At 33.5% G+C, this 12,905-nt stretch overlaps 1 protein-coding gene across 1 annotated transcript; it reads left to right on the forward strand.

Moving 5' to 3' along the window:
* The first annotated feature begins 8,599 nt into the window (after nucleotides 1-8,599).
* Nucleotides 8,600-11,558, forward strand: LOC133307289 (15-cis-zeta-carotene isomerase, chloroplastic-like). The gene is made up of 4 exons (XM_061507777.1): nucleotides 8,600-9,164; nucleotides 10,197-10,343; nucleotides 10,530-10,739; nucleotides 11,008-11,558. Exons 1-4 carry the CDS (start codon nucleotides 8,745-8,747, stop codon nucleotides 11,341-11,343), a joined length of 1,113 nt encoding a protein of 370 aa, XP_061363761.1. The 5' UTR covers nucleotides 8,600-8,744; the 3' UTR covers nucleotides 11,344-11,558.
* The last annotated feature ends 1,347 nt before the right edge of the window (nucleotides 11,559-12,905 follow it).

Below are 12,905 nucleotides of genomic sequence, written 5' to 3' on the forward strand. Positions count from 1 at the left end.
TTCTCAAAATTAAATCGTAAGAAAAAATCTAAAGATTATTATGATTTTTAAGAAAACTTTTCAAAATATTCTTTTAGAAATAAAATAAAAATCTTCAAATTAACTTTTCAAAAATGGATAAAATCAAATATTTGAAAAAGAAAATTAATCTCAAATTAACTTTTTCTTTTTCAAATAAAAATTCAAATCTTAAAAATCTATTTGGATTAAAAATAAAAATTTTAAATTTTCTTTAATCCAATGCATGACCAGGATTCATCTCATCCAACCAGTGGCGGAGCCACGTTGTACTTGGGTGTGGCCTCGGCCCGGGCTAAATTTTAACAAATTGTACTTATCATGTATAATTATATAATTAATTATAATTTGGCCCAGTCTAAAATTATAATCTGGCCCGGGCTAAAATTTATAATTTGGCCCTATAAAAAAAAAATATTTAGTGAGAGATTTGGGTAAGTTGTATTAAGTTATGTTATAATACCCCCTATTTTTATTAATAAAATAATAATAATAATAATAATAATAAACTATAAATTAGTAGTAATAATATATATATAAATCTTATGGTGATAGATAACAAAGTATAATATTAATTGATAAAATTATTTTGTGTCATATGAGTGCTATTGGAAAATAATTTTGATACTTTGTAATACTCTAGATTATTTATAATAAATTAATATTAATATGTATATATATATATATATATATATATATATATTGATGATAAATTGTAATTAATTAATATTAATATGTATATATATATATATATATATATATATATATTGATGATTTAAGCATTAATGTTTGATTGATAATGTTTGATTGATAATGATTGATTAATAATGTTCTATTGGTAATGATTGATTGGTAATGTTTGATTGGTAATGTTGATTAGTAATTTGATTAGATATGATGAGTCAACAGCCTTGAGTTAGCAAATAAGTTAGCTGTAATCTGAGCCATAAGAAATTAATAAGAAAATAGTGTATGAAGCCAATATCTGAGCCAGATACATCAGTAAGGAATAAGGAAATAATTGCACAAGACCCATATCTGAGCCCAAAACTTTAACTATAAATAGAGGCCTAACCTAACCAAACCAATTCACTCTGAATCCTCAATAATTCTTCACTACTCTTTTTCTCCTTTACACTCTCTCTCTCCTCACTTCAAATTTTATTTTTATTATTATCTTTCTTTGGTTACCAACCGCTTCTCTTCCCCAAATTGTAGAAGTCACCAAACAAGGAGACCAGGTAATCCTAATCCCTAGAGAGTCATATGTTATATTGATATGAATTTTGATATATGTAATCCTAATCTCTAGGTGGTTGAGGATTTGTTGTGTATAAAATTTTATTGGGTGTCCTATTATTCAGGTAGTTATATGTTTGATATATGTAATCTCAATCCTTAGGAAATTTTAGGATGTTTTCATATATTATATGTAACCCTTAAGGTATTTAAATTAAATTATTTTAACCTCTAGAAATTAATTGGATTAATTATTAGATTTTGGCTTTACTCTAATAGATGTGAATATTTGAATTATGATTTGGAAAAATTATGATATGATGATTGGATTTGGGTTTTACCCTTTGAATTTTGATTTGGAAAATTATGATATGATGATTGGATTTGGGTTTTGCTCTGGTAGATGTTAAATATGAAAATTATGATATTATTGGATAATGGATTTGAAAATTATGATATTGTTAGATAACAGATTTGGAAATTATGATATTATTAAAAGATTGAATTTGGAAATTATACTCTTGATTAAATTGATGTGGAAAACATGAAAATTATTTGACAATTATGAGAATCGTGACAAGATTGAATTGATTGTGTGTGATTGTAATAAATAATAGTGGGAGGATAGCTTTTGGGATGATACCTCCCAAAGTGATGAACACAACCTTTGGGCTTTATGCCTTTGATAATTATTTGATGTGACAATGATGTTTCCGTTCTTCGCAAAGTGGTACCTAGTAATAGTAGTTTTTTCCCGGGTACTAGTAGCAACTTTGGGAAGAGGTGTGCACACTAGGAAGATGTGAATTGATTATGGCCAATTTTGATTATACGTGGCTGGTAACAGTGGTTATTTCTCGGGTCACGGGGTAGACTGACAGGGTTTTCCGGGTCTCCCATGGTTCTCTTCCCACTAAATATAATGAACTTAAACATTATTAATAATGAAATTTGTTATTTGATTTGATTATGAAGAATGTCATTGAGTTGTGAATATTATCATATTATGACTAATGTTGTGCTAAATATGTTAGTTGATAATTACCAATTACATCAAATGAACTTAATAAAGATAAATATTATATAATGGAATTTTGATTATTATATTGATATTTGATTTGATTAATGTGGAATTGATTTGAACACTCTTTGATATTTGATTTAATTTGTTATTAATTACATTAATCGTATTTTGATTGGGATTACCAGCTTTGCTGACTTTTGTGTTTGTTTGACTGCAATAATCCTGCGGCTGCGGGGGAGCAGATTTTCAGTAAAGCATGTTGCAAAGGATGGGGCTAGCTGTGGGTAGTGAGGATCACGACTCGGATATTTCTAGCTAGTTTCTAAGTTTAGAAATTTTATGAGATTTAAATAAATGCATAAGACATATTTCCTTTATTTAAACTTTAGTCTTTGGTTTTATTTGAATGTAATAGAGATAGCCTTGCATTTGTCCCTATACAAGTGCAGCGGTAACACATCCCAAATTTGATTATTTTGAACTTCCGCTGTTATTTATAAAATTATTGAATTTATTTATGCTATTATAAATTTTTAAAATTTGGGGTGTTACATATGTGTTCCATTTCCATTTATATAAAAAAAATTAAAATATAGGAGAAACTTAAAAAAAAACCCTTATAACTTTTTTCATAATCATTTACCCTCTCTCCAAAATTTTGAATCATTTATCCCCCTAATTTAAAGTGTTTTTATCATTTACCCCCTAACTTAGGGGGGTAAATGATAAAAAAAACTTTAAGTCAGAGGGTAAGTGATAAAAAAAATCTAAATAAGGATGGAAATGATTCAAAAAATTTGTGAGGGGTAAGTGATAATTAAAAAAACTAATAGGATTTTATTTTTGAAGTTTTCCCTAAAATATATTCAATAAAATTTAAAAATATTTAATAAAATTATAATTCTTTTTCATGCTTCTTGCTCAAGTAGAAAAATAAATACACATGTAATTTTTTGGCCCGAGCTCCGGTTGGAGGCTGGCTCCGCCACTGCATCCAACCATTACATGAAATATAATATTTTATCTTGTATATTCGATCTTTACGATTTCATGACAATTGTGTTGCATTCTCTTCATTATAATTTATCACAAATTAAGTCCTACAGTAATTTTTCAAAAACTAAATAAACTGTTAGATAATTTGGCTTTCTTATCATCGAACTAAACAAGGTGGGAAACACAACATTTATTTCTTAGAGTTCAACTGCATTATATTATATAGGTGGTGTAATGGATATGATGAATCTAACAAGCTGGACCTGGTGATTGGTATTGCCATACCTTGTTTGGAAATGGGATGAAGATTTTAGGCGGTTTAGATGTTGAACACTTAATGCGATGTAAGGATTGGATTATCATTTTATCTTACATTAATTAATGAAATATGGGTATTAGTGGGATCTAATAATTGAACTACAACAACATCATTTACATTGTGTAATATGACAATTAGAGGTGGCAATATGGGTTTACCCGAATCAACTCTCCAAAAAATGGGGTGGGTTGAGATTTTTAATCCATCAACCAACTTTAACCCGCTCAGCCTAAAAGTAGGTCAAAACAGATTTAACCCGTCGGGTTATAATTTTTTTTTTTTACAATTAAGTAATATTTCATTTGTCATTAAATTTTTGTGATATCCAATTCTTTTTATCTTAGTACTCCCTAGAAAAATAAAGAATAAAAATTTTATTTATGGTAAATGTTATCTATATACGAAGACAAATGAGTTCCTAAAGAATGTTTAACTGAATATTAGTATACATTTGAGATTGAGATTGAAAAAAATTAAGAAAAATGTGAAACAAAATAAAATAATATTAGAAAAATTCATAAAATATAATTTATTTTTGAATTTTAATTATTTTTTTTTAATTGGCTGGTTGGTGGGTTGACCCACAATAAAACGGAGTGGGTTAATTTTTCAACTCATATTTAATGGCGGGCTAATCCGTCTCGCCTCAATTTTTACGGGCCGGGGTGGACCAACCGATTTTGCCACTTGACAATAGTAAATGTTCTAAGTCTATAAATTAATGTCAAATTCATTAAGGGCGTGTTTGAAGATTAGGATAGAGATGATAGGGGTAACATCCTCGTCTCGAGCCGGTTCGATTAACATGCATATGATACAAACAGAAACCGCGGAAGACTTAACTTACGAAAATACGGGCTAACTTTTTCTTTTTCTAGTTTAATTCTTATTCGGCAAAAACAAAAATCGGACAGAGTAACCTCTGTAAATCGGACAACGGGGATTTTCCAATCTCACTCTCAAGAGTTCCTGATAGACAGTTTATACAGCATATTAATTCAGAAGTACCACACAACCAAATATAGTCATATGCTCATCCATGGGCGCATACATAGCTTGGCTTCGTGCCACTAGTCTAACAGCATGCAATCCAATACGTAAACATAACTGAGTACTACATAGTCATATCAACATGCCTGAATACACAAATGTACATGCATCAAACTGACAGACATGTACAAAACATATACAGGCCATATACAAAATAAAGGATCCAACATCATGATCCATCAAATGCGGAAAATACTAAATAACATAAATGCACTCCAAAAGGTTAGTAGCCTACAACTACTCAAAAACTGATCTGTCCCAACGCCTCAACCACGGGTCGCGTCCCTGCCTAGTGAGGACTCACCGAGAATCTGGGCACCTAAAAATATGTCCCCAAAGAGGGGTGAGATAACAAATCTCAATAAGCTCCAGGTTTATCGAGAATTCTCCATACCCCTGACTCACTCCTGCATGAAAGTCAGATACAGAGTATACAATGCACATATAACAGATATCATAACAGAACAAAACATATATCCATATTATATCAGAGGCGTGCGCCGTCAATCCCATGGAAAATCAACGCACGTGTTCCCAAGGAAGGACCCTAAGCGGAACCAGAACATGTCAGAGGTGTACATCATCAATCTCAGGGAAAACCCCAAGAAGACATCAGTGTACCACACATCAATACAGAAATCATATCAGAAGCAGTCATCTCATGTTATCAAATAACTCTATATGAATGCATCTATACAAAGTATCAAAACAATAGTCATACAATCCAACCATAGTTCACTAACCATGGTGGAGCACTCAAGCAGGAAAAGACTCCTTAAGCATAGAACTTACCTCTTGAAGCTTTTCTAATCCGCTTACTTGTCACGCAAGTTACTTATATAGCTCCAATGGAAGTTCAAACCCTCTCAATCCCTAGGCACACCTAGAGAAGGATTCAAAACAACAATCAATAAAATGTTACAATTGCCGTGAAATTTACACAAGGCATACATCTTATTGTTCATTTTCGTTTCCTCACATTATGCCAATCTTATGCCAATTCACAAGTCACGACCACTACTTTGTCTTTTCCTTTAATTTTACCATTTCATAATCGTTAACATTCCCTAAGTTAACTAAGTATCCACTTGAGAATTTTCAACATAATTCATGCCCTTATTCTTCTTAAGGTTGTGGGTACCCAAAGGGAGAACGAGCCTTTTTTCAACAATTTTTGAGTCATATTCTTTCTTAAACTCATCCATTACATACATTGGAAAATTATGCATTTTATTAAATAACATGCAACTAATTTTATCCATAAACCACCCTATAGGTCGAACTCTCCAAAGGAGTAGGCAAAGTGTTTTTTTCTTTTTCCTCTCATTTTCTTCACTTAATTAGCAACTTAAACATACATATATGTATCCAAAAGGTTCCAATAAAATTTTGGAGCATCAAGTCCTTCACAAACACACTATGGCCAAAATATAGGGACATAACACATAGGATTTTTTTCCACTTTGGCCTTCTCACTAATTCACCAAGTTTATGCTTTATCCAACACATCACACCATCCCAATACATAGAGTAAAATTTTGCACAATGAACCCTATTTAACCCTTCATGGCCGGAACCTAGGGAGAAGGTGCAATAGGGCTTTTCAACTTTTAATTACATGTTGATGCTTACTTTACACTATAATTTCTTAAACAACAACAAACCATCATCCATTTCAAATTCTAAAATCAATTATTTCCCACCCAACACATGCTCATAATTATCATAACTTAATTCATCAAAATAAAATCATGGAAATAGAGGTTTATTACCTCCCACCACTTGTATAAAGCCTAGAGAACCAACTACAAGCAAAGCTCCTTCAAAAATGCAATTTCTCCTCTTTGATGAATAGTGACACGAAAATGGGGGAAGGAAGAACTCCTCACACAAGCAACTATAGCTCAAATTGATGGTTGGAATGGATTCATTAGGTGGTTTACTATCAATTTCATGTAGTGAACTTTGTGATTTGGTTGAAGATTGAAAGAGAATCAAAGGAAACAATATCAAACCCTAACCTCCCTTTTCTCCATGAGCAGCTCAGGTTTTTTAGGGAAGAGAAGAGAGAGAAGCTGATGTGAATAGTGACTTTTTAAGGGACATGGTCTTTTAAGCACATGTGGCTTTCCAACTGGTTGTTTTTCTATCGCGTATTTTCACTTAAACTGACCCGGAACTAACTTAAAGCTGCGGACATATTTTTTTTTTGTAAAGTCATTTACATTAATTTTTATTTCTTAAGGAACAGTATTCCTAATTCACAGTATGGTTTCTACACCGTTTTTGACGAAATGCACTGTGAATCACTAACTGTACATATTTTGCTTACGAAGCTTAAAACTTATAAACTTACCATTCTTGGGCCTATTTTGACTTGCTTGGCATATATTGGACTTTCTTATTCTTATTTCATCAATTATTTGTTTCTGGACTCTACCGGTTGCTTAAACAGCAGTACAAAATACCCGGTAGAAATACTATTCACGAGATTTTCACGGAAAGTGCCAGACTATACAATTTTTCGTTCTGAACCCATATTTGGCGTCAGAATTGTCAAATTATGTCTCTAAAATCATTTTACTCTTTTTAACTCTACCGGTTAATTCACAAGAATGCAGATCATCCGGCAGAACGCATTGTTCATAACCTAGTCATAATTACAGTCAAAATACTCGAAATCACGCTCTGAATCTAATTATGGCATTTAAATCCTTAAATTAAATCTCTAATTAAGATTTACCAATTAGGGTCATTATAATAGGATATAATTATCATATCTCGCTCTTATTCATTGTTTGGTGAGACAAGAAGTTATAATAAACTTATCTTGTTAGTTCATTTCATCCCTTCCGCAATAAGATAAACTATTCCAAATGGGGACTCAGATTAGGAATGAATAGATTAAGATAACAATTGTCACATTCCTCCCATACCAAATATAGTTCTATGCTATTATTTTCTTACGATGTATGTGAGGGTCAACCCTTTCCCATCAGTCAGTTGACGCGGACAACTCTACTACTCATTGTCGATGCTGCCACCATTGCCACTGGCCATCACTATCACCCACCATTAGCAACTATCGCCACCTCAACGATCATTGTCATCAAAACTATCATTTAGTAACCACAATTGTCACCGGTAATCCTCGACGTCGTCACCACCACCCATCGCCACTAGCCCCCATAACCACCAGTATCACTTCAACCAATTGCCCTCTACTTGCCGCCACCACATATTACCTATCAATATTAACAACTAATTTAAAACTTATTAAGTTTTATAAAGATTTATTTGATGATGATATAATTGTTATTTTTACTTTTTAATAATTTAAAATAAGAATTAATATATAAATAAGTAAAAAAATCATATTAAAAAAGTATTTTTCTATACTTCATTTTCCCACAAATTAATTGCATGCAAAATAATGCTAAAGATATAGAGGACACTATAATAAGTTTTGAGCCATTGTATTCATGAATACTACAAAATTTATAGTTTTTTACATTAGTTATCAAACAGCTGTAAAAATTATCTGGTGACTCAACGACCACTCTTGACTCCGTTGTAATAATCTATTTACATTGTCTCTTCCTCTGTATATATGAATTGAAACCTCACATGCCATCTTTAAAAAGAATTTAAATATTTTTATTATTGACTCGTTCTATATTTTGAATTAATCTCATAATATTTAAGAGTTTTGAATTAATCTTTTAATCTGAAAGAATCGATACTTATAAAAATACATGAAGCATAGTTCATTTCAAAAGAGATAATTAGAATTTAATAACTAAAAAAACAATGAATCGCAACCTATGAATATGTCTTTGATAGTTGATTCCACGTGTAGCCCCAACACAAACATGATGAGCACAGTCATTCGCATAACAGGACAAACTATTCCCTTTTACACGTTTCCATCACCATTCCATTATAGTCCAAAACTCCAACCCCCAAGCATAACCTTCTCCAGATGCTCTCCTTCAGCACTTGCTACGCGCACACACACTACATAAATATATTTATATGAGTTGGGTAAGTGTATTTCTTGGACTCACTTTCCATCTCTCTGAAATCTAAAGTCCGAACATGGCTTCACTGCTTGTGTTGTCGAGCTCCATCTCTTCCGTACCCCAACACAGTTCTTCCCAGAGAACACGTTATCATGATCATCGACGACCCCTCTATCTGCCGTCTTCTTCGTTCTCCAAACGAAAACAGAGTTGCCCCTGCTTCTCCTTGTTCCCTTCAAAGCCACTCCTCTTGTTTTCTCCGAAACTCTTTGCACGTGCTTCTTCTGCTGGTGATGCTGACACCAGAGATTCCAGCTTGGTGGGCGAGGACTCTGCGGCGTTTGATCTTCAACACCAGAAAATATCTTCCTGGGTTTACTTCACTGCAATCTTGGGAGTGGTGCTGTTTGGTCTTAACGTGGCTTGGATTGATGCTTCAACTGGCTTCGGTAAGGCTTTTGTTGATGCCGTTTCAGGGATTTCAGATAGTCACGAGGTGATTCCTTTTCTTTTTTTTTTTCTTTTTCTTTTCACTGTTTGTTCTACATCAGAAAAAATTGGGTGGATTCTAAAACTGTTTATCTTACCTGGTTGGCATTTGAAACTGATGAAAAAAAAAAAAAAATTGCGTTGAGTTGAGTGGTTAGGTTGAGAATGGGGTTAGCGTGTGTTCATGGAAATTATATTAAATAAATAACGCTAGTTTGTTGTTTTTTTTATGCATTTTATGTATTTCTTTGACATGGATGAACGTAGAAAGGCATTAATTTCAGGGGACTATAGGCATATGTGAAGAAGGGTGGTTAATAATTTTTTTGTATAACCTGCTCATTCTGTTCTGAAATAGCTTGCATAATAATGGAATTGTGAAAAAGAAGGGGGAAAAAAGAAGCGAGAGAAATTTGCAAAAACCACCTACCTAGGGAACACGGAACAGAATTTGGGGCTTGAAAGAATGGGGCGCATCAGAAATTAAATTATTGAAAACTTTGCGTTTAATATTTCAGGATATGTTGTTTGGTAATTTCTGTTTATCCACAACAAAAGTTGTAAAGGTGATAATTGAAAAAAATGCCATGGAAGAAAGAAAAAGCATGTAGTGTTTGTGAGAGGAAATGAACTTCTCATGACTGTTACTTCCCAAAAGATCTAGAACATTTTAGAATGGTAAATGGTAATTTTTGCTTAAATTATTGAATACAAGCTTGACAAGACTAATCATAGTCAAGGGGAAACCACATAGGTTCACTCTTTCACCAACAATTTTTCCAGTAACCTGCTGAACTAAAACCTGGGGCCATGTCTTATTGTAAAGCATAAACTTTGGTTTTTAACGCTGGGGGTTGAGATCATCTTGAAGGTGTTCATTATAAAACGTCTAATACAGTTCGCATGCAGATATTGTTTTTCCTTTAAGTAATATTTGTTTCTTAGTTGTCTACTTGTCTTTTGATCCATGATCACTACCATTTTGAAAGCTGCAATGTTTAAGATTCTAATAACTGACTTGACATGTTGCTCTCTGCAGGTGGTAGTATTAGTCCTGATTCTCATATTTGCGAGTGTCCATAGTGGCTTGGCCAGCTTCCGTGACACCGGTGAGAAACTCATTGGAGAAAGAGCTTACCGAGTTCTTTTTGCAGGGATATCACTACCTTTGGTTGTCACCACCATTGTGAGTTCCTACACATTTTTCCTAAGCTGCAGAATTGATTCTATTTCTACAATAACTTATTCCTATATCTCTTCTCCTATACAATGATGTGATTGCTTTGTTTGTTTTGGACCCCTAGCCTTTCATTATGACAATGGAAGTTGATTCATACTAACTTGCTGATCCATATTTGGCTTTATGATACAGGTGTATTTTATTAATCACAGATATGATGGACTTCAACTCTGGCAGCTCCAGAATGTTTCTGGGGTTCATGAATTTGTGTGGCTTTCTAACTTCATCTCCTTCTTGTTCCTGTATCCTTCAACCTTTAATCTTTTAGAGGTTGCAGCAGTTGACAAGCCTAAACTACATCTATGGGAAACTGGCATTATAAGAATAACCAGGCATCCACAGGTATAAATCCTAACAATTACATATATGAAGATAAAAATTATGAGACACTGATGAATTTGGGATCTGTACGATTTTGGTGATCTTGATAACTTGGACAAATAGTAATGGCATTTCATAAAGTTTCTATTAAAAAAAGAAGAAGAAGGTTGCATTGGAGGTGCAAGCATTGGAGTAATTAAAAAGTTGACATCATTTGATACTTCATTTCACACACAATATTTCTTGCGCTTGGCCTCACTCTGAATGAAGGATTTGTTTTGTTCTTAAGATGGTTGGGCAGGTTATGTGGTGTCTTGCTCATACAGTTTGGATTGGAAATTCTGTGACTGTTGCAGCTTCAATTGGCTTAATTGCACATCATCTTTTTGGTGTTTGGAATGGAGACAGGCGTCTGGCCATAAGATATGGGAAAGATTTTGAGATAGTTAAGGGTAGAACAAGTATTATCCCTTTTGCAGCAATCATTGATGGCAGACAAAGGTTACCTAAAGATTTCTACAAGGAGTTTATTCGATTGCCATACTTTACAATCATCACCATAACATTAGGAGCTTACTTTGCACATCCCCTTATGCAGGCAGCTAGTTTCAAGCTTCATTGGTAAGTTAAGGTACAATACATTCTGTTGTTTTGAGGAAAATCTTATGTGTGTCATAGTGCAATCATGTTTAACATTAATGCATATAGGAGGCCTTGTTCACCCGAAAAAGAGAACAGGGCAGGGATGTTAAATTATTATTTATACCTAATATAATAAACTTTATGAGCAAAAGTAGTATACAGCCATCAGCAATTATTAAGAACAAGCTAGTTCAGTTGGCAATTTTAGCTATTATGCAAATTTTAATTATAGAGATTTGAATGTCACTTTATAATCAGGGCAGGGGTACGCTATCAAATGCTTGTATGGTGATTACTGATTAGTCCCACACGCTTAAAATACATCGTGGGACCAAAAGCAATAACTAAAAACAACAAAAATTATAATAAAAAATTATAATTAAAAAATAAAAAGCTTCACACGTAAAGACAATAATAGGAAACTAATATAATTAAAGGAAAGTATCAATCCAAGATATTAATCTAATATTATAGCAATGAACTTGGATACTGGCTTTTAGAGGAGGCATCAAAGGTTTAGAATTTCATTGTCAAAGGTAAATCTTATAAATAAGAAGTAAAACTTAAAGGTACCCAAGTGTGATTGCTCAGTTGGTAGCATGGGGACTGAGTAGTGGGAGAGGACCTCGGTTCGAATCCCACCAACACCATCTGGGGAGTGGCATAAGTATCGTAATCTTTGGACTCGTACCCGAACTCTGGATTAGTCCCATAGGCGACTCAAAGAGTCGAACCCGTGGGGATACCGGGGGTTCTGATTCGCCTCAAAGAGGTAATTAGGATCAGTTTCCAAAAAATAAAACTTAAAGGTATGAATATCTTTTCTCTATCTACTGTTATGTTGTTAATATGCACACATACCATTCATTTGGCAAACGATGTTATTTTCAGTGATACCCTAAACTCAAGGGTATCTAACTCATAGATATCTGAGAGAGCATCTAGATCCAATATCTGTTAAGAATGGTATGGGGGAGCCCAAAACCCATTGCAAGGGATACATCTATGGACCAAGCGATAAACCACAATAAGTGATCTGACACCACATTTTAACCCAAAACCTTAAGGTTGTAGGTTTATGGGTCTTTTTGCACTTATATAGTCATCACTTGGTCTATGTCTAGTCGATGTGGTACTTCTTTATAACTCATACTTGAATACTTCCAACATCCCCTTAAGGGCAACTTCTGCGGAAGTCTTTTTTCTTTAAGTATTGGAGTCACACTAGCCTTCTGCGGAAGCCTTGAAACATCACCATCTCTAAATACCCAGCCCAGCCAAACCTTTGGCTCTGATACCACAGTTGGGAATGGTATGGGGGAGCCCAAAACCCATTGCAAGGGATACATCCATGGACCAAGCGATAAACCACAATAAGTGATCTGACACCACATTTTAACCCAAAACCTTAAGGTTGTAGGTTTATGGGTCTTTTTGCACTTATATAGTCATCACTTGGTATATGTCTAGTCGATGTGGTACTTCTTTATAACTCATACTTGAATACTTCCAACAATATCAACATACTAGTCTTTTAACTAGACA

Source organism: Gastrolobium bilobum, unplaced genomic scaffold (assembly GCF_033153095.1).
Source record: "Gastrolobium bilobum isolate Gb01-03AN ecotype WA unplaced genomic scaffold, APGP_CSIRO_Gbil_v1 utg121, whole genome shotgun sequence".
Lineage (NCBI taxonomy): Eukaryota > Viridiplantae > Streptophyta > Magnoliopsida > Fabales > Fabaceae > Gastrolobium > Gastrolobium bilobum.